This window comes from Salvelinus alpinus, chromosome 11 (genome assembly GCF_045679555.1).
Source record: "Salvelinus alpinus chromosome 11, SLU_Salpinus.1, whole genome shotgun sequence".
NCBI classification, from domain to species: Eukaryota; Metazoa; Chordata; class Actinopteri; order Salmoniformes; family Salmonidae; genus Salvelinus; species Salvelinus alpinus.
The window spans coordinates 2,156,189-2,183,473 of NC_092096.1; the positions used below are offsets into that span (position 1 = coordinate 2,156,189).

General features: G+C 53.3%; 1 protein-coding gene across 5 annotated transcripts in view; it reads right to left on the bottom strand.

The window, feature by feature from the left end:
* Nucleotides 1–744: 744 nt before the first annotated feature.
* The window catches only part of braf (B-Raf proto-oncogene, serine/threonine kinase), a 62,776-nt gene continuing 36,235 nt past the window's right edge, over nt 745–27,285 (bottom strand). For 4 of the 5 annotated variants that reach the window (XM_071331512.1, XM_071331513.1, XM_071331515.1 and 1 more), the window contains 9 exons: nt 23,701–23,837; nt 23,166–23,368; nt 22,644–22,820; nt 14,402–14,448; nt 10,219–10,337; nt 8,907–9,038; nt 6,193–6,327; nt 5,279–5,429; nt 745–4,322 (listed from right to left, as the gene is read on the bottom strand). In XM_071331512.1, coding sequence (XP_071187613.1) covers nt 4,300–4,322; nt 5,279–5,429; nt 6,193–6,327; nt 8,907–9,038; nt 10,219–10,337; nt 14,402–14,448; nt 22,644–22,820; nt 23,166–23,368; nt 23,701–23,837 — 1,124 coding nt within the window. In that variant the 3' untranslated portion in view covers nt 745–4,299. The remainder of the gene's footprint in view (nt 4,323–5,278; nt 5,430–6,192; nt 6,328–8,906; nt 9,039–10,218; nt 10,338–14,401; nt 14,449–22,643; nt 22,821–23,165; nt 23,369–23,700; nt 23,838–27,285) is intronic. The other variant, XR_011666758.1, reaches the window with a different exon arrangement.

A 27,285-nucleotide genomic window follows, 5' to 3' on the forward strand; every position in this document is an offset into this window, starting at 1 on the left:
CGCTGTTAGTTCCTCGGGGGGGGTCATACCCGCTGTTAGTTCCTCGGGGGGGTCATATCCGCTGTTAGTTCCTCGGGGGGGGGTCATATCCGCTGTTAGTTCCTCGGGGGGGGGTCATATCCGCTGTTAGTTCCTCGGGGGGGTCATATCCGCTGTTAGTTCCTCGGGGGGGGGGTCATATCCGCTGTTAGTTCCTCGGGGGGGGTCATATCCACTGTTAGTTCCTCGGGGGGGGGGGGGGGGGGGGGGGGGTCATATCCGCTGTTAGTTCCTCGGGGGGGGGGGGGGGGGGGTCATATCCGCTGTTAGTTCCTCGGGGGGGGGGGGGGGGTCATCTCTAATCCGCTGTTAGTTCCTCGGGGGGGGGGGGGGGTCATATCCGCTGTTAGTTCCTCGGGGGGGGGTCATATTCGCTGTTAGTTCCTCGGGGGGGGGGGGGGTCATATCCGCTGTTAGTTCCTCGGGGGGGGGGGGGGGTCATATCCGCTGTTAGTTCCTCGGGGGGGGGGGGGGGGGGGGGGTCATATCCGCTGTTAGTTCCTCGGGGGGGGGGGGGGGGTCATATTCGCTGTTAGTTCCTCGGGGGGGGGGGGGGGGGTCATATCCGCTGTTAGTTCCTCGGGGGGGGGGGGGGGGGTCATATCCGCTGTTAGTTCCTCGGGGGGGTCATATCCGCTGTTAGTTCCTCGGGGGGGTCATATCCGCTGTTAGTTCCTCGGGGGGGTCATATCCGCTGTTAGTTCCTCGGGGGGGGGGGGGGGGTCATATCCGCTGTTAGTTCCTCGGGGGGGGTCATATCCGCTGTTAGTTCCTCGGGGGGGTCATATCCCCTGTTAGTTCCTCGGGGGGGTCATATCCCCTGTTAGGTCCTCGGGGGGGGTCATATCTTGGGTTGTGTCACAGTGAACTGAAGACAATGACCCAGTGTAATGGGAACGATTTCCTTCAGTCAAATCCATGACATTATGCATCTCATGGCAGAAGTCTACGTCTCTAATCTGGTTCATCTCCAGTATTAGGATTTGCTCTCCTGGGCCTAATCTATGGGCCAGTTTCCCAGACACAGTTTAAGCATAGTCTTGAACTAATAAATGTCAAATGGTAGATTCTCCATTGAAAGTTCTTCTACAGCTGAGAAACCATATCCAAATGGTAGATTCTCCATTGAAAGTTCTTCTACAGCTGAGAAACCATATCCGTTCAGCGGTTCATAGGAGGTCCTTATCAAGTGTTTAATTCTTCACGTGACGACCGTGTCTTCGTCCCAAATGGAGCCCCTATTCCTTTTCCGGAACACTACCCGAGCCCCAAGTGCACCGTAAAAGGGAATAGGGAACCGTTTGGGACGTAGCCAATGCCCATCTTACACAGCTTGTGGCTTCCCCAGGAGAACATCAACTCTGTTCCTTACAGATGGAACATGATGCGTTTGGAAATTGAGTTTAGGGTGTTAAGTCATCAACTTAACAGTCATGTTGTGACGGGATTTATTGGTTAATAAACAAATTTTAAAAATAAAAAATAAATGAAAAGGGAAGTCGCTATTTTTGCTTCTTGGAAACATCTCTCTCAAAGACACAAGGAGTTAAAACAAGACAGATGGCTTTAAAATAAAATAAAAAGCTCTCTCCCGGTCTCAATAAAGACAATTCATAAAATGTCATTAACAAATCAGTCAATATTTTTGCAGGCCTGCCTGTCAACAAAATAAAAAAAATGCAAAACGACATCAATAAAAGATAAGTAAAAACAGCTCCTTCGACCTTTCGACAAACTGGAATGACAAATACAGCTGCATGACGATAGAAAGGACAGGCATAAAAATCAGACACAGATTCCATTTCAATCCCCCACTCAAAAACACAGCTTCGGAGTGAAGTCTCCCCTTGGTACAGGTCTAGGATCAGCTTCCCCTACACCAATCAGAACCTTAACCAATGGTGAGGGAAATTCAAAAGTGACCCAGGAACACCGTCCAGGGGCAACTTTACCCAACACCCCCCCTCCCCCCCAAAAACACATCTATTAAAATCACACTAGTCTCTCAGCAGGCAGGTAGGTGATAGCAGCCATCTTGTTTACAGGTGCAACAGGTGAATTGAGCTTCTGCGTCCTCGGTCTGTGATAAAAGCAATAATTTAAAAAGTCCACGACAAGAAGAGAGAAAGTCTCATTGGTAGGTCATCACATGCACTGCCCAGATAGCGATTCACCAATAGAATCAGAGATGTGTGTGGGAGGGGAGGGGGTTTGATTGGACAGTGTTCTGTGAATATAGCCAAGCTGAGAGGAGAAGCCGTGTCTCGTTGAGGGAGAACAGCCAAACTTGTAACAACAACACAATGCAAATGTAAAACCTCAAGACTATAGCAGTTTTCTATCCAACATATAGACTAAAGCAGAACCCTATTCAATCATTTACTTCTGACCGGGAATATTGGGACGTCTGGTTCTCCCTTCCTGTAGAGACTTCACTCTGACCTTCAGCTAGGAGGGAGTACCATTGTACGGTTGTTCTTGTAGCTTCCATCTTTCCTCGTACAAACTCACTAGAAAAAGTCCCCCCCCTCCTCCAAAATAAAATGGTGAAACGTGTGGCGTGTCGGTCAGAGAGACTCTCCGTCCTCCACACCTCTGTAGACTCTCCGTCCTCCACACCTCTGTAGACTCTCCGTCCTCCACACCTCTGTAGACTCTCCGTCCTCCACACCTCTGTAGACTCTCCGTCCTTCACCCCTGTAGACTCTCCGTCCTCCACACCCCTGTAGACTCTCCGTCCTCCACACCCCTGTAGACTCTCCGTCCTCCACACCCCTGTAGACTCTCCGTCCTCCACACCTCTGTAGACTCTCCGTCCTTCACCCCTGTAGACTCTCCGTCCTCCACACCCCTGTAGACTCTCCGTCCTCCACACCCCTGTAGACTCTCCGTCCTCCACACCCCTGTAGACTCTCCGTCCTCCACACCCCTGTAGACTCTCCGTCCTCCACACCCCTGTAGACTCCGTAATAGAGGATTGTGATCGGGCTCTTTTTTCCCCCTCAAACACCAAGTCTGAAGAGGCACTGGCAGCCATCTTAGATTCACAGTTTCTTTCTAACAGACCTGTTGATTAAAAAAACGGTGTGCCATCCTCTTCAAAACAACAATCCTCGACTGATTTAAAAAAACAAAAGTTTTTTATGACGCTAACGTAGCGAGCGGAGTTCCCCACTTCTGGTGGAAGTTAGGTTGAACATACTGTATCCCTGGAAAGCGGATGTTAGCGTTTTTTCCGGTCGACTACCACATAAGCTATCAAATGACCCAAACAGGGGTTAACGTGGAGTTTTGCTGAGGCAAATGACAAGGCGAGATCCCGGAGTCTGGCAAAATGTGGAGAAGCATCCTTCATTGGAAAATGGACAGATGTGTGAGAGCGCTGAGGGAAAGTCTCAGAATCGCTGTCCTTTCAGTGAAGCGTGAGTCGAGTGTATTCGTGTGTGTGGCCTATCACCGGGTAGGAATGCTTTGTAGCGACAGTAAAAACATGAACGATCTCGTCAAAAAGAAAAGCTCAGAACAGCACCCCCCCACATATCCTTAAAATCCCAAAACAAACAAGAACTGGGGATTTTTTTTCTTCAATAAATGAATCTTTCAAGTCCTCTTCCCACAGGGTCGACTCCACCCCCGTGAGATCCAGCTTATCAGCGATTGGCTTAGACCTGGCCCCTTCATCTCAGGTAACCAATGAGCAGCCAGGAAAGAACGTGTGGTTTCCTGTGCCTGTAGCTCCGCCCTCTTCGCCAGGGAGGGGAGTGAGAAAGGGGGTGTGCTGCCCAAACCCCCGACCTCTAACCTCTCTCGACCCCTAACCCCAATCCTGTCCTTGTGCTCTCAACAGTTACACTCCTCCTTCATCAGTCCTACAATCAAGAAGTGCTGTTCTCTCCATTTACAGTATTTCCCTTCTTCCTCTGGTTTGGTTGAACATTTCTTCAGTGTGTCTTCCTTCATTTGTGTATCTGGTTGTGTGTCATTCAACTTGACCTTTTTATTTAAATCAGATTTTGGTCGTGTTTTTCTTCCGATGTGGTGATTCCCCAGCGGAGACGTCACCTGTAGAACTCCTGAGACGCGGAGCAGAGAGAGGAAGAGGCCGTCTCGTCTCTTCACGGTGTGGAAAGTAGAAAACAGCACGTTCTTTTGAGACTAGCATGTTGGTTTTTGGTTAATGGATGAAGTAAATCCACCGCAGGAACACAAGACTTGTTGAAGAGTGACGAGGGATGGACTGGCGGGATCTGGATCAGCTGCTTATTTAAATGCTGAAAACTCCCCTGGAATGAAGAGATGAGAAATATGATCAGTGTGGAAGGGAGAGAGACAGCAGTACAGAGTGGAAGGGAGAGAGAAGAGAGACAGCAGTACAGAGTGGAAGGGAGAGAGGAGAGAGGAGAGAGACAGCAGTACAGAGTGGAAGGGGAGAGGAGAGAGAGAGACAGCAGTACAGAGTGGAAGGGAGAGAGAAGAGAGACAGCAGTACAGAGTGGAAGGGAGAGAGGAGAGAGGAGAGAGGAGAGAGACAGCAGTACAGAGTGGAAGGGAGAGAGGAGAGAGGAGAGAGACAGCAGTACAGAGTGGAAGGGAGAGAGGAGAGACAGCAGTACAGAGTGGAAGGGAGAGAGGAGAGAGACAGCAGTACAGAGTGGAAGGGAGAGAGAAGAGAGACAGCAGTACAGAGTGGAAGGGAGAGAGGAGAGAGACAGCAGTACAGAGTGGAAGGGAGAGAGGAGAGAGACAGCAGTACAGAGTGGAAGGGAGAGAGGAGAGACAGCAGTACAGTGTGGAAGGGAGAGAGGAGAGACAGCAGTACAGAGTGGAAGGGAGAGAGGAGAGACAGCAGTACAGAGTGGAAGGGAGAGAGGAGAGACAGCAGTACAGAGTGGAAGGGAGAGAGGAGAGACAGCAGTACAGAGTGGAAGGGAGAGAGGAGAGAGACAGCAGTACAGAGTGGAAGGGAGAGAGGAGAGAGACAGCAGTACAGAGTGGAAGGGAGAGAGGAGAGAGACAGCAGTACAGAGTGGAAGGGAGAGAGGAGAGAGACAGCAGTACAGTTCTGTTCTGATGTGATAAACGAGCCTTATTCATTGTGTCGATGTTACAATCTTATCTATTATTTCAACAGGCCAAATCATTGATCACATAATGTCATGTGAGCACATTTAAAAATGGCAGTGACACTCTGTACATGGAGAACTGACGGGACCCCCAGCGTGTGTGTGTGGCCCCTCACCGTATCCCCCCTGGATAGGGGTTTTGGGGGAGGCACAGGCGTACAGGCTGAAGTCCTCCGTCTGGAACCCGGCTCGGTTCAGTGAGGGTTCCGACGCGGAGCGGTGGATCTTGGGTAAAGAACGCGCCAGAAGCTCAATGGACGCCAGGATCTGACAGAGGAGGTCAGAGGTTAAACAAAATCAGGAGAAAACACAGGAGGTTAAATAGGTCATCACTAGCCAATCACCTATCTCGAATCACTCGTCTCAAATAGGGACAAAGCTGACAGCAAGTCAGAGAATCTCTGATTCAGGCTGTCGGCAGAACCTCCGCTGGGCTTTCCAGCAGCTTTAAAAACACAGTGAGACGTTAGTGTGAATTTATAGTACTCTGAGGCCACCTAGTGGTGGATATAACACATTCTCCTTCACACATACAAGTAAAACAACTCCAAAGAGCGCTGGCTCAGTCCCCACACAGGTTACCAGCCTTAACCACATGAGCAGGAAGAGGTTTCTGGTGAGGTGAATATCTTGGTGAGGTGAATATCTTGGTCATTTTAAACATTCAGCTCAACCCCTGGCATGTACAGTAAAGAGGTCTCCGGCGTTACCCGAGGGAACAGGGTCCCGTCTCCGGCGTTACCCGAGGGAACAGGGTCCCGTCTCCGGCGTTACCCGAGGGAACAGGGTCCCGTCTCCAGGGTTACCCGAGGGAACAGGGTCCCGTCTCCAGCGTTACCCGAGGGAACAGGGTCCCGTCTCCAGCGTTACCCGAGGGAACAGGGTCCCGTCTCCAGCGTTACCCGAGGGAACAGGGTCCCGTTTCCAGCGTTACCCGAGGGAACAGGGTCCCGTCTCCAGCGTTACCCGAGGGAACAGGGTCCCGTCTCCAGCGTTACCTGAGGGAACAGGGTCCCATCTCCAGCGTTACCTGAGGGAATAGGGGTCGTTCCTCTCTCTTCTTCTTCATACAGTCAGCCATCAGCCTCCTCATGGCTTTAGGACAGTTGGAGCGCACCTTACTGAGGTCAGGATACAGGTAGCCCCGACCCACCATGAAGATTATCTAGAGGAGAGAGGTAGAGGGTCAGAGGTCAGGTAGCCCCGACCCACCATGAAGATTATCTAGAGGAGAGAGGTAGAGGGTCAGGAGACAGGTAGCCCCGACCCACCATGAAGATTATCTAGAGGAGAGAGGTAGAGGGTCAGGGGTCAGGTAGCCCCGACCCACCATGAAGATTATCTAGAGGAGAGAGGTAGAGGGTCAGAGGTCAGGAGACAGGTAGCCCCGACCCACCATGAAGATTATCTAGAGGAGAGAGGTAGAGGGTCAGAGGTCAGGGGTCAGGAGACAGGTAGCCCCGACCCACCATGAAGATTATCTAAAGGAGAGAGGTAGAGGGTCAGAGGTCAGGTAGCCCCGACCCACCATGAAAATTATCTAGAGGAGAGAGGTAGAGGGTCAGAGGTCAGGTAGCCCCGACCCACCATGAAGATTATCTAGAGGAGAGAGGTAGAGGGTCAGGGGTCAGGAGACAGGAAGCCCCGACCCACCATGAAGATTATCTAGAGGAGAGAGGTAGAGGGTCAGAGGTCAGGTAGCCCCGACCCACCATGAAGATTATCTAGAGGAGAGAGGTAGAGGGTCAGAGGTCAGGTAGCCCCGACCCACCATGAAGATTATCTAGAGGAGAGAGGTAGAGGGTCAGAGGTCAGGGGTCAGGAGACAGGAAGCCCCGACCCACCATGAAGATTATCTAGAGGAGAGAGGTAGAGGGTCAGAGGTCAGGTAGCCCCGACCCACCATGAGGATTATCTAGAGGAGAGAGGTAGAGGGTCAGGGGTCAGGAGACAGGAAGCCCTGACCCACCATGAAGATTATCTAGAGGAGAGAGGTAGAGGGTCAGAGGTCAGGAGACAGGAAGCCCTGACCCACCATGAAGATTATCTAGAGGAGAGAGGTAGAGGGTCAGGGGTCAGGAGACAGGTAGCCCCGACCCACCATGAAGATTATCTAGAGGAGAGAGGTAGAGGGTCAGAGGTCAGGGGTCAGGAGACAGGAAGCCCTGACCCACCATGAAGATTATCTAGAGGAGAGAGGTAGAGGGTCAGGGGTCAGGAGACAGGAAGCCCTGACCCACCATGAAGATTATCTAGAGGAGAGAGGTAGAGGGTCAGGGGTCAGGAGACAGGTAGCCCCGACCCACCATGAAGATTATCTAGAGGAGAGAGGTAGAGGGTCAGGGGTCAGGAAGCCCCGACCCACCATGAAGATTATCTAGAGGAGAGAGGTAGAGGGTCAGAGGTCAGGTAGCCCCGACCCACCATGAAGATTATCTAGAGGAGAGAGGTAGAGGGTTAGAGGTCAGGTAGCCCCGACCCACCATGAAGATTATCTAGAGGAGAGAGGTAGAGGGTCAGGGGTCAGGAGACAGGTAGCCCCGACCCACCATGAAGATTATCTAGAGGAGAGAGGTAGAGGGTTAGAGGTCAGGGGTCAGGTAGCCCCGACCCACCATGAAAATTATCTAGAGGAGAGAGGTAGAGGGTCAGGGGTCAGGAGACAGGAAGCCCCGACCCACCATGAAGATTATCTAGAGGAGAGAGGTAGAGGGTCAGGGGTCAGGAGACAGGTAGCCCCGACCCACCATGAAGATTATCTAGAGGAGAGAGGTAGAGGGTCAGAGGTCAGGGGTCAGGTAGCCCCGACCCACCATGAAGATTATCTAGAGGAGAGAGGTAGAGGGTCAGGGGTCAGGAGACAGGTAGCCCCGACCCACCATGAAGATTATCTAGAGGAGAGAGGTAGAGGGTCAGAGGTCAGGTAGCCCCGACCCACCATGAAGATTATCTAGAGGAGAGAGGTAGAGGGTCAGAGGTCAGGGGTCAGGTAGCCCCGACCCACCATGAAGATTATCTAGAGGAGAGAGGTAGAGGGTCAGAGGTCAGGTAGCCCCGACCCACCATGAAGATTATCTAGAGGAGAGAGGTAGAGGGTCAGAGGTCAGGGGTCAGGTAGCCCCGACCCACCATGAAGATTATCTAGAGGAGAGAGGTAGAGGGTCAGAGGTCAGGTAGCCCCGACCCACCATGAAGATTATCTAGAGGAGAGAGTTAGAGGGTCAGAGGTCAGGGGTCAGGTAGCCCAGACCCACCATGAAGATTATCTAGAGGAGAGAGGTAGAGGGTTAGAGGTCAGGAAGCCCCGACCCACCATGAAGATTATCTAGAGGAGAGAGGTAGAGGGTCAGAGGTCAGGTAGCCCCGACCCACCATGAAGATTATCTAGAGGAGAGAGGTAGAGGGTTAGAGGTCAGGAAGCCCCGACCCACCATGAAGATTATCTAGAGGAGAGAGGTAGAGGGTCAGGAGACAGGAAGCCCCGACCCACCATGAAGATTATCTAGAGGAGAGAGGTAGAGGGTTAGGGGTCAGGTAGCCCCGACCCACCATGAAGATTATCTAGAGGAGAGAGGTAGAGGGTCAGAGGTCAGGTAGCCCCGACCCACCATGAAGATTATCTAGAGGAGAGAGGTAGAGGGTCAGAGGTCAGGGGTCAGGAGACCTTGCTCAGGTAGGACAGGACCCCAGACATCAACTCATAGAGAACATTATAAATGTATATATAACAGTAGAGATAAGTACCTGGTCTCTGTTATTGATGTTGGAGTAGGGCAAGGCCCCAGACATCAACTCATAGAGAACGATCCCGAAGGCGTAAACGTCCGACTGGAAGCTGTAAGGGTTCTTATCCTGCAGACGGATCACTTCTGGGGCCTACAGGCAGACAGGGGGCAGCAGAGTCACACAGTTCACCAGATATACAGCCACATTGGCAGGGTTGGGCTCAAATCCAGTCAAGTCAGGAAGTACACTGACCAATTCCAATTCTCTTCAATGGAGGAACATTTGGAATTAGAATTTTTTGGTTTACTTCCTGAATTGACTGGAATTGACCTGAACCCCGGGTCTCAAAAGTATTGTCCTTGCGCCTTCCATCATCGCCTCCCTCTCAAACCGCACTGGAGGATAAGATTTGAGGTACCTCCCCCCACCAGACCCTCTCCTCCAATGAGTTTTGAGATGGAGGCCAGAAGAGAGGCGGTAAGGAACTGAGGAAAGACTAATTGCGTCCGAGCTCATGTCACATCTAGACTGATGCATTTATTGACTGTGTTCTGATATCTGATCCTTTCAGAGCAGCTCTGATAACGTCGATTAAACTCTGATAACGTAGAATAACGTGGTTAGAGCGTTGGGCCAGTAACCGAAAGGTTGCTGGATCGAATTCCCGAGCTGACAAGGTAGAAATCTGTCGTTCTGCCCCTGAGCAAGGCAGTTAACCCACTGTTCCCCCGGGCCCTGAGCAAGGCAGTTAACCCACTGTTCCCCGGGCGCTGAGCAAGGCAGTTAACCCACTGTTCCCCGGGCCTTGAGCAAGGCAGTTAACCCACTGTTCCCCGGGCCCTGAGCAAGGCAGTTAACCCACTGTTCCCCGGGCCCTGAGCAAGGCAGTTAACCCACTGTTCCCCCGGGCCCTGAGCAAGGCAGTTAACCCACTGTTCCCCGGGCGCTGAGCAAGGCAGTTAACCCACTGTTCCCCGGGCCTTGAGCAAGGCAGTTAACCCACTGTTCCCTGAGCAAGGCAGTTAACCCACTGTTCCCCGGGCCTTGAGCAAGGCAGTTAACCCACTGTTCCCCCGGGCCCTGAGCAAGGCAGTTAACCCACTGTTCCCCGGGCGCTGAAGACGCGGATGTTGACTAAGGCAGCCCTCCGCACCTCTCTGATTCAGAGGGGTTTGTGGGTTAAATGCGGAAGACACATTTCAGTTGGACAACTGATTAGGTATCCCCCTTTGCCTTTCCCTAGATTTAATTCTAACAATATAGATTGAATTATCTTGCTGGTTGTTTAGTCTATTCAGGTTCTCCTCTTTTTCCCTGCAGTATCACTCACCATCCACAGGATGGAGCCAGAGAGCTGTTCAAACTGGTGGGATCCGCTCCAGCGTGACTTCACTGTGGCCAGGCCAAAGTCTCCTATCTTCACGGTCAGGTCCTCGTGTAAGAAGATGTCTGGGAGGAGAGGGGTTAAGGAAAATAAATCTAAGGGAGCTCAGTCTGGGGGGAGAGGGGAGGCTCAGTCTGGGGGGAGAGGGGAGGCTCAGTCTGGGGGGAGAGGGGAGGCTCAGTCCGGGGGGAGAGGGGAGGCTCAGTCTGGGGGGAGAGGGGGAGCTCAGTCTGGGGGGAGAGGGGGAGCTCAGTCCGGGGAGAGGGGGAGCTCAGTCCGGGGAGAGAGGGGAGGCTCAGTCTGGGGGGAGAGGGGGAGCTCAGTCTGGGGGGAGAGGGGAGGCTCAGTCTGGGGGGAGAGGGGAGGCTCAGTCTGGGGGGAGAGGGGGAGCTCAGTCCGGGGAGAGGGGAGGCTCAGTCTGGGGGGAGAGGGGAGGCTCAGTCCGGGGAGAGGGGAGGCTCAGTCCGGGGAGAGAGGGGAGGCTCAGTCCGGGGAGAGAGGGGAGGCTCAGTCTGGGGGGAGGGGAGCTCTGTCCGGGGAAAGGGGGAGCTCAGTCTGGGGGGAGAGGGGAGGCTCAGTCTGGGGGGAGAGGGGGAGCTCAGTCCGGGGAGAGGGGAGGCTCAGTCTGGGGGGAGAGGGGAGGCTCAGTCTGGGGGGAGAGGGGAGGCTCAGTCTGGGGGGAGAGGGGAGGCTCAGTCTGGGGGGAGAGGGGAGGCTCAGTCTGGGGGGAGAGGGGGAGCTCAGTCCGGGGAGAGGGGGAGCTCAGTCTGGGGGGAGAGGGGAGGCTCAGTCTGGGGGGAGAGGGGGAGCTCAGTCCGGGGAGAGGGGGAGCTCAGTCTGGGGGGAGAGGGGAGGCTCAGTCTGGGGGGAGAGGGGGAGCTCAGTCCGGGGAGAGGGGAGGCTCAGTCTGGGGGGAGAGGGGAGGCTCAGTCTGGGGGGAGAGGGGGAGCTCAGTCCGGGGAGAGGGGGAGCTCAGTCTGGGGGGAGAGGGGAGGCTCAGTCTGGGGGGAGAGGGGGAGCTCAGTCCGGGGAGAGGGGGAGCTCAGTCTGGGGGGAGAGGGGAGGCTCAGTCTGGGGGGAGAGGGGGAGCTCAGTCCGGGGAGAGGGGAGGCTCAGTCTGGGGGGAGAGGGGAGGCTCAGTCTGGGGGGAGAGGGGAGGCTCAGTCTGGGGGGAGAGGGGGAGCTCAGTCCGGGGAGAGGGGGAGCTCAGTCTGGGGGGAGAGGGGAGGCTCAGTCTGGGGGGAGAGGGGGAGCTCAGTCCGGGGAGAGGGGGAGCTCAGTCTGGGGGGAGAGGGGAGGCTCAGTCTGGGGGGAGAGGGGGAGCTCAGTCCGGGGAGAGGGGAGGCTCAGTCTGGGGGGAGAGGGGAGGCTCAGTCTGGGGGGAGAGGGGAGGCTCAGTCTGGGGGGAGAGGGGAGGCTCAGTCTGGGGGGAGAGGGGAGGCTCAGTCTGGGGGGAGAGGGGAGGCTCAGTCTGGGGGGAGAGGGGGAGCTCAGTCTGGGGGGAGAGGGGGAGCTCAGTCTGGGGGGAGAGGGGAGGCTCAGTCTGGGGGGAGAGGGGAGGCTCAGTCTGGGGGGAGAGGGGGAGCTCAGTCCGGGGAGAGGGGAGGCTCAGTCTGGGGGGAGAGGGGAGGCTCAGTCTGGGGGGAGAGGGGGAGCTCAGTCCGGGGAGAGGGGGAGCTCAGTCCGGGGAGAGGGGGAGCTCAGTCCGGGGAGAGGGGGAGCTCAGTCCGGGGAGAGGGGGAGCTCAGTCCGGGGAGAGGGGGAGCTCAGTCTGGGGGGAGAGGGGAGGCTCAGTCTGGGGGGAGAGGGGAGGCTCAGTCTGGGGGGAGAGGAGGCTCAGTCTGGGGGGAGAGGGGAGGCTCAGTCTGGGGGGAGAGGGGAGGCTCAGTCTGGGGGGAGAGGGGAGGCTCAGTCTGGGGGGAGAGGGGGAGCTCAGTCCGGGGAGAGGGGGAGCTCAGTCTGGGGGGAGAGGGGAGGCTCAGTCTGGGGGGAGAGGGGGAGCTCAGTCCGGGGAGAGGGGGAGCTCAGTCTGGGGGGAGAGGGGAGGCTCAGTCTGGGGGGAGAGGGGGAGCTCAGTCCGGGGAGAGGGGAGGCTCAGTCTGGGGGGAGAGGGGAGGCTCAGTCTGGGGGGAGAGGGGAGGCTCAGTCTGGGGGGAGAGGGGAGGCTCAGTCTGGGGGGAGAGGGGAGGCTCAGTCTGGGGGGAGAGGGGGAGCTCAGTCTGGGGGGAGAGGGGGAGCTCAGTCTGGGGGGAGAGGGGAGGCTCAGTCTGGGGGGAGAGGGGAGGCTCAGTCTGGGGGGAGAGGGGGAGCTCAGTCCGGGGAGAGGGGAGGCTCAGTCTGGGGGGAGAGGGGAGGCTCAGTCTGGGGGGAGAGGGGGAGCTCAGTCCGGGGAGAGGGGAGGCTCAGTCCGGGGGGAGAGGGGAGGCTCAGTCTGGGGGGAGAGGGGAGGCTCAGTCTGGGGGGAGAGGGGAGGCTCAGTCTGGGGGGAGAGGGGGAGCTCAGTCCGGGGGGAGAGGGGGAGCTCAGTCCGGGGGGAGAGGGGAGGCTCAGTCCGGGGGGAGAGGGGAGGCTCAGTCCGGGGAGAGGGGAGGCTCAGTCCGGGGAGAGGGGAGGCTCAGTCCGGGGAGAGGGGAGGCTCAGTCCGGGGAGAGGGGAGGCTCAGTCCGGGGGGAGAGGGGAGGCTCAGTCCGGGGGGAGAGGGGAGGCTCAGTCCGGGGGGAGAGGGGAGGCTCAGTCCGGGGAGGGAGGGGAGGCTCAGTCCGGGGGGGGAGGGGAGGCTCAGTCCGGGGGGGGAGGGGAGGCTCAGTCCGGGGGGGGAGGGGAGGCTCAGTCCGGGGGGGGAGGGGAGGCTCAGTCCGGGGGGGGAGGGGAGGCTCAGTCCGGGGGGGAGGGGAGGCTCAGTCCGGGGAGAGGGGAGGCTCAGTCCGGGGAGAGGGGAGGCTCAGTCCGGGGAGAGGGGAGGCTCAGTCCGGGGAGAGGGGAGGCTCAGTCCGGGGAGAGGGGAGGCTCAGTCCGGGGAGAGGGGAGGCTCAGTCCGGGGAGAGGGGAGGCTCAGTCCGGGGAGAGGGGAGCTCAGTCCGGGGAGAGGGGAGCTCAGTCCGGGGAGAGGGGAGCTCAGTCCGGGGAGAGGGGAGCTCAGTCCGGGGAGAGGGGAGCTCAGTCCGGGGAGAGGGGAGCTCAGTCCGGGGAGAGGGGAGCTCAGTCCGGGGAGAGGGGAGCTCAGTCCGGGGAGAGGGGAGCTCAGTCCGGGGAGAGGGGAGCTCAGTCCGGGGAGAGGGGAGCTCAGTCCGGGGAGAGGGGAGCTCAGTCCGGGGAGAGGGGAGCTCAGTCCGGGGAGAGGGGAGCTCAGTCCGGGGAGAGGGGAGCTCAGTCCGGGGAGAGGGGAGCTCAGTCCGGGGAGAGGGGAGCTCAGTCCGGGGAGAGGGGAGCTCAGTCCGGGGAGAGGGGAGCTCAGTCCGGGGAGAGGGGAGCTCAGTCCGGGGAGAGGGGAGCTCAGTCCGGGGAGAGGGGAGCTCAGTCCGGGGAGAGGGGAGCTCAGTCCGGGGAGAGGGGAGCTCAGTCCGGGGAGAGGGGAGCTCTGTCCGGGGAGAGGGGAGCTCTGTCCGGGGAGAGGGGAGCTCAGTCTGGGGAGAGGGGAGCTCAGTCTGGGGAGAGGGGAGCTCAGTCTGGGGAGAGGGGAGCTCAGTCTGGGGAGAGGGGAGCTCAGTCTGGGGAGAGGGGAGCTCAGTCTGGGGAGAGGGGAGCTCAGTCTGGGAGACTCCTGTAGGACCAAACAGCTTTAAAAACAGAGAACCACAGATGTATCCGCTGGTATCTGTCCATGTCAATTCAACAACTAACACCCTTGCCTTTCTTGCACCAACACTTTGTCTCTGTCTTTGTCTCACCTAGTTGACCTGAAGACAGATGCACTAACTGGAAGTCCCACTGGGTAACAGCGTCCTGCTAAATGACTACAACGTAAAACAGATCTGAACACAAGACTATATCCTATCAATGACTTTTGATTAGGTGACACAGCAGAGAGAGCTGATTATGACTGTCTCCCTTATAGGTGGGTCAAAGGTCAGACAGACTGTGAAAGGTGCTTGTTGGGAACAGGTGAAAGGTCAAAGGTCAGAGAGGATACTGTTGCTCTTCAGGTCTCTATGGATGATGGATTTGGCGTGCAGATAACTAGGGAGGAAAACCACAACAATCCCAGGTTAGTGATCAATAAACACTACACATGTTTACAGTCCCAGGTTAGTAATCAATAAACACTACACATGTTTACAGTCCCAGGTTAGTAATCAATAAACACTAGACATGTTTACAGTCCCAGGTTAGTTAGTAATCAATAAACACTACACATGTTTACAGTCCCAGGTTAGTGATCAATAAACACTACACATGTTTACAGTCCCAGGTTAGTGATCAATAAACACTAGACATGTTTACAGTCCCAGGTTAGTTAGTAATCAATAAACACTAGACATGTTTACAGTCCCAGGTTAGTTAGTAATCAATAAACACTAGACATATTTACAGTCCCAGGTTAGTGATCAATAAACACTAGACATGTTTACAGTCCCAGGTTAGTTAGTAATCAATAAACACTAGACATGTTTACAGTCCCAGGTTAGTGATCAATAAACACTAGACATGTTTACAGTCCCAGGTTAGTGATCAATAAACACTAGACATGTTTACAGTCCCAGGTTAGTTAGTAATCAATAAACACTAGACATGTTTACAGTCCCAGGTTAGTTAGTAATCAATAAACACTAGACATGTTTACAGTCCCGGGTTAGTTAGTAATCAATAAACACTAGACATGTTTACAGTCCCAGGTTAGTTAGTAATCAATAAACACTAGACATGTTTACAGTCCCGGGTTAGTTAGTAATCAATAAACACTAGACATGTTTACAGTCCCGGGTTAGTTAGTAATCAATAAACACTAGACATGTTTACAGTCCCGGGTTAGTTAGTAATCAATAAACACTAGACATATTTACAGTCCCAGGTTAGTTAGTAATCAATAAACACTAGACATGTTTACAGTCCCAGGTTAGTTAGTGATCAATAAACACTACACATGTTTACAGTCCCAGGTTAGTTAGTAATCAATAAACACTAGACATGTTTACAGTCCCAGGTTAGTTAGTAATCAATAAACACTAGACATGTTTACAGTCCCAGGTTAGTTAGTAATCAATAAACACTAGACATATTTACAGTCCCAGGTTAGTTAGTAATCAATAAACACTGGGACACAAGTCTGTCCATGTTAAGACTCTCCTAACCTCCACTGTACCAGTCTGTCCATGTTAAGACTCTCCTAACCTCCACTGTACCAGTCTGTCCATGTTAAGACTCTCCTAACCTCCACTGTACCAGTCAGTCCATGTTAAGACTCTCCTAACCTCCACTGTACCAGTCAGTCCATGTTAAGACTCTCCTAACCTCCACTGTACCAATCAGTCCATGTTAAGACTCTCCTAACCTCCACTGTACCAGTCTGTCCATGTTAAGACTCTCCTAACCTCCACTATAGCAGTCTGTCCATGTTAAGACTCTCCTAACCTCCACTGTACCAGTCTGTCCATGTTAAGACTCTCCTAACCTCCACTGTACCAGTCAGTCCATGTTAAGACTCTCCTAACCTCCACTGTACCAGTCAGTCCATGTTAAGACTCTCCTAACCTCCACTGTACCAGTCAGTCCATGTTAAGACTCTCCTAACCTCCACTGTACCAGTCTGTCCACGTTAAGACTCTCCTAACCTCCACTGTAGCAGTCAGTCCATGTTAAGACTCTCCTAACCTCCACTGTAGCAGTCAGTCCATGTTAAGACTCTCCTAACCTCCACTGTACCAGTCAGTCCATGTTAAGACTCTCCTAACCTCCACTGTAGCAGTCAGTCCATGTTAAGACTCTCCTAACCTCCACTGTACCAGTCAGTCCATGTTAAGACTCTCCTAACCTCCACTGTACCAGTCAGTCCATGTTAAGACTCTCCTAACCTCCACTGTAGCAGTCAGTCCATGTTAAGACTCTCCTAACCTCCACTGTAGCAGTCTGTCCATGTTAAGACTCTCCTAACCTCTACTGTACCAGTCTGTCCATGTTAAGACTCTCCTAACCTCCACTGTAGCAGTCAGTCCATGTTAAGACTCTCCTAACCTCCACTGTAGCAGTCAGTCCATGTTAAGACTCTCCTAACCTCCACTGTACCAGTCAGTCCATGTTAAGACTCTCCTAGCCTCCACTGTACCAGTCAGTCCATGTTAAGACTCTCCTAACCTCCACTGTACCAGTCAGTCCACGTTAAGACTCTCCTAACCTCCACTGTACCAGTCAGTCCACGTTAAGACTCTCCTAACCTCCACTGTACCAGTCAGTCCACGTTAAGACTCTCCTAACCTCCACTGTACCAGTCAGTCCACGTTAAGACTCTCCTAACCTCCACTGTACCAGTCTGTCCATGTTAAGACTCTCCTAACCTCCACTGTAGCAGTCAGTCCATGTTAAGACTCTCCTAACCTCCACTGTACCAGTCTGTCCATGTTAAGACTCTCCTAACCTCCACTGTACCAGTCTGTCCATGTTAAGACTCTCCTAACCTCCACTGTACCAGTCTGTCCATGTTAAGACTCTCCTAACCTCCACTGTACCAGTCTGTCCATGTTAAGACTCTCCTACCCTCTACTTTACCAGTCAGTCCATGTTAAGACTCTCCTAACCTCCACTGTAGCAGTCAGTCCATGTTAAGACTCTCCTAACCTCCACTGTAGCAGTCTGTCCATGTTAAGACTCTCCTAACCTCCACTGTAGCAGTCAGTCCATGTTAAGACTCTCCTAACCTCCACTGTACCAGTCAGTCCATGTTAAGACTCTCCTAGCCTCCACTGTACCAGTCAGTCCATGTTAAGACTCTCCTAGCCTCCACTGTACCAGTCAGTCCATGTTAAGACTCTCCTAGCCTCCACTGTACCAGTCAGTCCATGTTAAGACTCTCCTAACCTCCACTGTACCAGTCAGTCCATGTTAAGACTCTCCTAACCTCCACTGTACCAGTCAGTCCATGTTAAGACTCTCCTAACCTCCACTGTACCAGTCAGTCCACGTTAAGACTCTCCTAACCTCCACTGTACCAGTCAGTCCACGTTAAGACTCTCCTAACCTCCACTGTACCAGTCTGTCCATGTTAAGACTCTCCTAACCTCCACTGTACCAGTCTGTCCATGTTAAGACTCTCCTAACCTCCACTGTAGCAGTCAGTCCATGTTAAGACTCTCCTAACCTCCACTGTACCAGTCTGTCCATGTTAAGACTCTCCTAACCTCCACTGTACCAGTCTGTCCATGTTAAGACTCTCCTAACCTCCACTGTACCAGTCTGTCCATGTTAAGACTCTCCTAACCTCCACTGTACCAGTCTGTCCATGTTAAGACTCTCCTAACCTCTACTTTACCAGTCAGTCCATGTTAAGACTCTCCTAACCTCCACTGTACCAGTCAGTCCATGTTAAGACTCTCCTAACCTCCACTGTACCAGTCAGTCCATGTTAAGACTCTCCTAACCTCCACTGTAGCAGTCTGTCCATGTTAAGACTCTCCTAACCTCCACTGTAGCAGTCTGTCCATGTTAAGACTCTCCTAACCTCCACTGTACCAGTCAGTCCATGTTAAGACTCTCCTAACCTCCACTGTACCAGTCTGTCCATGTTAAGACTCTCCTAACCTCCACTGTACCAGTCTGTCCATGTTAAGACTCTCCTAACCTCCACTGTACCAGTCTGTCCATGATAAGACTCTCCTAACCTCCACTGTACCAGTCTGTCCGTGTTAAGACTCTCCTAACCTCCACTGTACCAGTCTGTCCGTGTTAAGACTCTCCTAACCTTCACTGTACCAGTCTGTCCGTGTTAAGACTCTCCTAACCTCCACTGTAGCAGTCTGTCCATGTTAAGACTCTCCTAACCTCCACTGTACCAGTCTGTCCATGTTAAGACTCTCCTAGCCTCCACTGTACCAGTCAGTCCATGTTAAGACTCTCCTAACCTCCACTGTACCAGTCAGTCCATGTTAAGACTCTCCTAACCTCCACTGTACCAGTCTGTCCATGTTAAGACTCTCCTAACCTCCACTGTAGCAGTCAGTCCATGTTAAGACTCTCCTAACCTCCACTGTACCAGTCTGTCCATGTTAAGACTCTCCTAACCTCCACTGTACCAGTCAGTCCATGTTAAGACTCTCCTAACCTCCACTGTAGCAGTCTGTCCATGTTAAGACTCTCCTAACCTCCACTGTAGCAGTCAGTCCATGTTAAGACTCTCCTAACCTCCACTGTACCAGTCAGTCCATGTTAAGACTCTCCTAACCTCCACTGTACCAGTCAGTCCATGTTAAGACTCTCCTAACCTCCACTGTAGCAGTCAGTCCATGTTAAGACTCTCCTAACCTCCACTGTACCAGTCAGTCCATGTTAAGACTCTCCTAACCTCCACTGTAGCAGTCTGTCCATGTTAAGACTCTCCTAACCTCCACTGTACCAGTCTGTCCATGTTAAGACTCTCCTAACCTCCACTGTAGCAGTCAGTCCATGTTAAGACTCTCCTAACCTCCACTGTACCAGTCAGTCCATGTTAAGACTCTCCTAACCTCCACTGTACCAGTCAGTCCACGTTAAGACTCTCCTAACCTCCACTGTACCAGTCTGTCCATGTTAAGACTCTCCTAACCTCCACTGTACCAGTCTGTCCATGTTAAGACTCTCCTAACCTCCACTGTAGCAGTCAGTCCATGTTAAGACTCTCCTAACCTCCACTGTACCAGTCTGTCCATGTTAAGACTCTCCTAACCTCCACTGTACCAGTCTGTCCATGTTAAGACTCTCCTAACCTCCACTGTACCAGTCTGTCCATGATAAGACTCTCCTAACCTCCACTGTACCAGTCTGTCCATGTTAAGACTCTCCTAACCTCCACTGTACCAGTCTGTCCGTGTTAAGACTCTCCTAACCTCCACTGTAGCAGTCTGTCCGTGTTAAGACTCTCCTAACCTCCACTGTACCAGTCTGTCCATGTTAAGACTCTCCTAGCCTCCACTGTACCAGTCAGTCCATGTTAAGACTCTCCTAACCTCCACTGTACCAGTCAGTCCATGTTAAGACTCTCCTAACCTCCACTGTACCAGTCTGTCCATGTTAAGACTCTCCTAACCTCCACTGTACCAGTCAGTCCATGTTAAGACTCTCCTAACCTCCATTGTACCAGTCTGTCCATGTTAAGACTCTCCTAACCTCCACTGTAGCAGTCAGTCCATGTTAAGACTCTCCTAACCTCCACTGTACCAGTCTGTCCATGTTAAGACTCTCCTAACCTCCACTGTACCAGTCAGTCCATGTTAAGACTCTCCTAACCTCCACTGTACCAGTCTGTCCATGATAAGACTCTCCTAACCTCCACTGTACCAGTCTGTCCATGTTAAGACTCTCCTAACCTCCACTGTACCAGTCTGTCCATGATAAGACTCTCCTAACCTCCACTGTACCAGTCTGTCCATGATAAGACTCTCCTAACCTCCACTGTACCAGTCCATGTTAAGACTCTCCTAACCTCCACTGTACCAGTCCATGTTAAGACTCTCCTAACCTCCACTGTACCAGTCTGTCCATGATAAGACTCTCCTAACCTCCACTGTACCAGTCCATGTTAAGACTCTCCTAACCTCCACTGTACCAGTCCATGATAAGACTCTCCTAACCTCCACTGTAGCAGAGTTGTGAGTTCTGCAGGTACCTACAGTAGTTCAGAGGCCGACTCATTTAAATGCAGCTCTATCTGCTGTGTTGTGTTGGCCAGAGATTGAGCACATCAATGCCTTATGAGACAGACAATGGAAAGTAGGAGAGTCAGCGTAGGGGACGAGCGTGTGAACCAGGAGAGTCAGCGTAGGGGACGAGCGTGTGAACCAGGAGAGTCAGCGTAGGGGACGAGCGTGTGAACCAGGAGAGTCAGCGTAGGGGACGAGCGTGTGAACCAGGAGAGTCAGCGTAGGGGACGAGCGTGTGAACCAGGAGAGTCAGCGTAGGGGACGAGCGTGTGAAACAGGAGAGTCAGCGTAGGGGACGAGCGTGTGAACCAGGAGAGTCAGCGTAGGGGACGAGCGTGTGAACCAGGAGAGTCAGCGTAGGGGACGAGCGTGTGAACCAGGAGAGTCAGCGTAGGGGACGAGCGTGTGAACCAGGAGAGTCAGCGTAGGGGACGAGCGTGTGAACCAGGAGAGTCAGCGTAGGGGACGAGCGTGTGAACCAGGAGAGTCAGCGTAGGGGACGAGCGTGTGAACCAGGAGAGTCAGCGTAGGGGACGAGCGTGTGAACCAGGAGAGTCAGCGTAGGGGACGAGCGTGTGAACCAGGAGAGTCAGCGTAGGGGACGAGCGTGTGAACCAGGAGAGTCAGCGTAGGGGACGAGCGTGTGACCCAGGAGAGTCAGCGTAGGGGACGAGCGTGTGAACCAGGAGTCTGCGTAGGGGACGAGCGTGTGAACCAGGAGAGTCAGCGTAGGGGACGAGCGTGTGAACCAGGAGAGTCAGCGTAGGGGACGAGCGTGTGAACCAGGAGAGTCAGCGTAGGGGACGAGCGTGTGAAACAGGAGAGTCAGCGTAGGGGACGAGCGTGTGAACCAGGAGAGTCAGCGTAGGGGACGAGCGTGTGAAACAGGAGAGTCAGCGTAGGGGACGAGCGTGTGAACCAGGAGAGTCAGCGTAGGGGACGAGCGTGTGAACCAGGAGAGTCAGCGTAGGGGACGAGCGTGTGAAACAGGAGAGTCTGCGTAGGGGACGAGCGTGTGAACCAGGAGAGTCAGCGTAGGGGACGAGCGTGTGAACCAGGAGAGTCAGCGTAGGGGACGAGCGTGTGAACCAGGAGAGTCAGCGTAGGGGACGAGCGTGTGACCCAGGAGAGTCAGCGTAGGGGACGAGCGTGTGACCCAGGAGAGTCAGCGTAGGGGACGAGCGTGTGAACCAGGAGTCTGCGTAGGGGACGAGCGTGTGAACCAGGAGAGTCAGCGTAGGGGACGAGCGTGTAAACCAGGAGAGTCTGCGTAGGGGACGAGCGTGTGAACCAGGAGAGTCAGCGTAGGGGACGAGCGTGTGAAACAGGAGAGTCAGCGTGGGGGACGAGCGTGTGAACCAGGAGAGTCAGCGTAGGGGACGAGCGTGTGAACCAGGAGAGTCAGCGTAGGGGACGAGCGTGTGAACCAGGAGAGTCAGCGTAGGGGACGAGCGTGTGAACCAGGAGAGTCAGCGTAGGGGACGAGCGTGTGAACCAGGAGAGTCAGCGTAGGGGACGAGCGTGTGAACCAGGAGAGTCAGCGTAGGGGACGAGCGTGTGAAACAGGAGAGTCTGCGTAGGGGACGAGCGTGTGAACCAGGAGAGTCAGCGTAGGGGACGAGCGTGTGAACCAGGAGAGTCAGCGTAGGGGACGAGCGTGTGAACCAGGAGAGTCAGCGTAGGGGACGAGCGTGTGAACCAGGAGAGTCAGCGTAGGGGACGAGCGTGTGAACCAGGAGAGTCAGCGTAGGGGACGAGCGTGTGAACCAGGAGAGTCAGCGTAGGGGACGAGCGTGTGACCCAGGAGAGTCAGCGTAGGGGACGAGCGTGTGAACCAGGAGAGTCTGCGTAGGGGACGAGCGTGTGAACCAGGAGAGTCAGCGTAGGGGACGAGCGTGTGAACCAGGAGAGTCTGCGTAGGGGACGAGCGTGTGAACCAGGAGAGTCAGCGTAGGGGACGAGCGTGTGAAACAGGAGAGTCAGCGTAGGGGACGAGCGTGTGAACCAGGAGAGTCAGCGTAGGGGACGAGCGTGTGAACCAGGAGAGTCAGCGTAGGGGACGAGCGTGTGAACCAGGAGAGTCAGCGTAGGGGACGAGCGTGTGAACCAGGAGAGTCTGCGTAGGGGACGAGCGTGTGAACCAGGAGAGTCAGCGTAGGGGACGAGCGTGTGAACCAGGAGAGTCTGCGTAGGGGACGAGCGTGTGAACCAGGAGAGTCAGCGTAGGGGACGAGCGTGTGAACCAGGAGAGTCAGCGTAGGGGACGAGCGTGTGAACCAGGAGAGTCAGCGTAGGGGACGAGCGTGTGAACCAGGAGAGTCTGCGTAGGGGACGAGCGTGTGAACCAGGAGAGTCAGCGTAGGGGACGAGCGTGTGAACCAGGAGAGTCAGCGTAGGGGACGAGCGTGTGAACCAGGAGAGTCAGCGTAGGGGACGAGCGTGTGAACCAGGGGATGCATCCCAAATAGCAGCCTATTCCCTATGTCTGGGACTAGTTCTGGGAACAAGGTGCTATTCGGGGTACATCCCGTGCGTTGTGGATTAACTCACTCCATGCCCTGTGCGGTCTGCCGGGCGATGTCTATGAGCTTGATCATCTCAAACTTGGTCTCTATGATGTGCAGATGGTGGTAGAGGGAGGAGCCCTCACACCACTGGGTCACGATGGCCAGCTGAGGCTTGGTGGTGTAACCCATGAACAGCAGGATGTTGACGTGACGCGTCTTCCTGTTAGGGAGCAGAGGGAGGATATCAAAACCACTGAGGAGGAGATTTCAGCTATTTATCCAGAATGCTATTTATGACAAAACAGAAGTCGTGTTATTTCATGACAAAAAACAGAAGCCCTGTGATTTCATGACAAAAAACAGAAGCCCTGTTATTTCATGACAAAACAGAAGCCCTGTGATTTCATGACAAAAAACAGAAGCCCTGTGATTTCATGACAAAAAACAGAATCCCTGGAAGGTAGCAGTTAATTAACCTCAACACCTGCAGTAAAACTAGTCGTCTACCACTGTGTATATGCCAAGCTTTTTATACACGACTTAAGCGGTTAAAAGGTGTCCTTACCGGAGGACTCCCACTTCGTTCTTAAAGGCCTGTAGCTGCTGTGGGGTGGGAGCTGTGACGTTTAACATCTTCACCGCCACGTCGCCGTGCCACTTGCCCTTGAAGACCGTTCCAAAGGATCCAGATCCTATCCTCTGACCCAGGGTGATCTGACCTTCTGGGATCTCCCAGTCGTCACTCGAGTCCCGTCTGCCCAGGGTTTTCTACAGGGGAGGGGGGGGGGGGGGGGGGGGCACAGATGGCTTTACTTCCTGCTTTACAACAGGGCCGGTGCAGTCTTAAAGTGGCAGCGCACGGTGAAGGGCTCTGTGCATTTCGCCACCATGTGTGTTTTACTAGGTCTTTCTCCATCTGAATACCTGGGTCATTTCTAGCCATTTTGCCAACTCCTATAGTCATTGTTTGGCATCTCCATCTTATTGTAAACGTATTGATCCTGCTTTGTGATACCACCAATCAGCTCTAAGAAGGTCTGTGTTACTGATACACCAATCAGCTCTAAGAAGGTCTGTGTTTTGTAGCGGTTGTGTCTCACCATCTTATTGCGGTCGTCAGACGAGGACGATGACTTCCTCTCTCTCTGTGGACACGGAGACTTCTGAGGAGCCTTCACATTGGTCAATGAGCCAGGCAGCGAGGCTGGGGGCGTGGCCGACAGCCCTGCAGTCGACCCTAATTGGAAGTAGGAGAGGGAGGGAGGGGGGTTAGGGAGGGAGGGGGGTAGGGTGGAGGAGGAAAACAAAAGAAAAGATGAGGATGAGAAGAAACGGAGGGCAAACAGAAGGCGGTAGGAGGAGGAAGAGGAGGAAGACAGGGATTGAGTGACAGAGAGAAGGGATATGTCCAGTCCCAAACTGACCCCTAGACCCTGTGCCCTAGGATCGACCCCTAGACCCTGTGCCCTAGGATCGACCCCTAGACCCTGTGCCCTAGGATCGACCCCTAGACCCTGTGCCCTAGGATCGACCCCTAGACCCTGTGCCCTAGGATCGACCCCTAGACCCTATGAAATGATTTGACGGATATAAAACAAAATAGTGAAACTTCCACCTAGCCTATCAGAGGGCAAGTTGGAACAATTACCATATTGCTTACACCTGTCAAAAACATCTCTGATCTCCACAAGTGCATGGGGTCGATCATAGGGGCTAGGGGTCGATCATAGGGTCTAGGGGTCGATCATAGGGTCTAGGGGTCGATCATAGGGTCTAGGGGTCGATCATAGGGTCTAGGGGTCGATCATAGGGTCTAGGGGTCGATCATAGGGTCCAGGGGTCAATCATAGGGTCTAGGGGTCAATCATAGGGTCTAGGGGTCGATCATAGGGTCTAGGGGTCGATCATAGGGTCTAGGGGTCGATCATAGGGTCTAGGGGTCGATCATAGGGTCTAGGGGTCGATCATAGGGTCTAGGGGTCGATCATAGGGTCTAGGGGTCGATCATAGGGTCTAGGGGTCGATCATAGGGTCTAGGGGTCGATCATAGGGTCTAGGGGTCGATCATAGGGTCTAGGGGTCGATCATAGGGTCTAGGGGTCGATCATAGGGGCTAGGGGTCGATCATAGGGGCTAGGGGTCGATCATAGGGGCTAGGGGTCGATCATAGGGGCTAGGGGTCGATCATAGGGGCTAGGGGTCGATCATAGGGTCTAGGGGTCGATCATAGGGTCTAGGGGTCGATCATAGGGTCTAGGGGTCGATCATAGGGTCTAGGGGTCGATCATAGGGTCTAGGGGTCGATGCTAGGGGTCGATCATAGGGGCTAGGGGTCGATCATAGGGTCTAGGGGTCGATCATAGGGCAGGGTTCCCCAATGGGCGGTCTGCGGGCGATTTTATTTGGCCCCCAAAATTGTCAGATCTAAAATATTTTATTAATAATTTTTCATTAATTAAACAAAGAGACTGTAAAATCATCAGAAAATGAGCTCAGTGATTTTAAATTTAGGAAATCTGTCCAACTATTCCAAAGCATAAAGAGACTGACGTGATCGTATCCCAATGTAATCAAGGTTTGAAATGATTCTGTTTTTCCTCAAATAGTATATATATATATATCTGTTTGGGATACTTGCGGTCAATTTACAGCGATACAAATGATTTAGAACTATGTTCCAGCAACCCCTTACCATCCGCTCAAGGATGAAGAAAAACAATTGGACCCACGGCTGAATGTAATTGGGGATCCTTGGCGTAGGGTCTAGGGGTATATTTGGGATTGGGCCATAGAGTGGTGTTTCAGAGAACAGGAGGGTTGAGGGGAGTGTTGGAGGTAGGGGTGTATTTGGGATTGGGCCATAGAGTGGGTTTCAGAGAACAGGAGGGTTGAGGGGAGTGTCCTGGGGGTGTTGGAGGTAGGGGTGATGTCACAGTGGGAGGTGGTACTGATGGTTTAACAGAACTGATGGCTTCTACTCTTGTGACTAGAGCCACAGCACGCTTCACCTAACCTGACCCTGATTCTCCCTAACCTGTCCAATTCTCCTAACCCGCCAGGTCCAATTCTCCTAACCCGCCAGGTCCAATTCTCCTAACCCGCCAGGTCCAATTCTCCTAACCCGCCAGGTCCAATTCTCCTAACCCGCCAGGTCCAATTCTCCTAACCCGCCAGGTCCAATTCTCCTAACCCGCCAGGTCCAATTCTCCTAACCCGCTAGGTCCAATTCTCCTAACCTGCCAGGTCCAATTCTCCTAACCTGCCAGGTCCCATTCTCCTAACCCGCTAGGTCCAATTCTCCTAACCCGCTAGGTCCAATTCTCCTAACCTGCCAGGTCCAATTCTCCTAACCCGCCAGGTCCAATTCTCCTAACCTGCTAGGTCCAATTCTCCATCTAGCCACAACCGTAGAAGCCATCAGTTCAGAGGAAACCATCAGTGTCACTGGTGTGTGAAGGGGAGGGTGTTGCTGGGATGGGGGGGGGGGGGGGGGGGTGCCTGGTGCAGTAGGGAACTCTGGGTAATGTAGTATTTAACTGCATCCTCTACTTTATAACCAATACATCTCAATATGGCTTCCAACATTACATTAAAAAGACAACAACCTACTCACACTGGAAGGTAGGGAATACAGTACACCGTCACCTACAGTCAGTCAATACATTACACCGTCAACTACAGTCAGTCAATACATTACACCGTCAACTAGTCAGTCAGTCAATACATTACACCGTCAACTACAGTCAGCCAATACATTACACTGTCAACTACAGTCAGTCAATACAGTACACTGTCAAGTGCAGTCAGTCAGTCAATACAGTACACCGTCAACTACAGTCAGCCAATACATTACACCGTCACCTACAGTCAGTCAATACATTACACCGTCAACTACAGTCAGTCAATACATTACACCGTCAACTAGTCAGTCAGTCAATACATTACACCGTCAACTACAGTCAGCCAATACATTACACTGTCAACTACAGTCAGTCAATACAGTACACTGTCAAGTGCAGTCAGTCAGTCAATACAGTACACCGTCAACTACAGTCAGCCAATACATTACACCGTCACCTACAGTCAGTCAATACATTACACCGTCAACTACAGTCAGTCAATACATTACACCGTCAACTAGTCAGTCAGTCAATACATTACACCGTCAACTACAGTCAGCCAATACATTACACTGTCAACTACAGTCAGTCAATACAGTACACTGTCAAGTGCAGTCAGTCAGTCAATACATTACACTGTCAACTACAGTCAGCCAATACATTACAATGTCAGGTGCAGTCAGTCAGTCAATACATCACACTGTCAACTACAGTCAGTCAGTCAATAGATTACGCTGTCAACTACAGTCAGTCAGTCAATACATTACGCTGTCAACTACAGTCAGTCAGTCAATACATTACACTGTCAACTACAGTCAGTCAGTCAATACATTACACTGTCAACTGCAGTCAGTCAGTCAATACATTACACTGTCAACGGCAGTCAGTCAGTCAGTCAACACATACACTGTCAACTAGTCAGTCAATACATACACTGTCAACTACAGTCAGCCAATACATTATACTGTCAACTACAGTCAGTCAGTCAATACATTACACCGCCAACTACAGTCAGTCAGTCAATGTATTACACTGTCAACACATTACACCGTCAACTACAGTCAG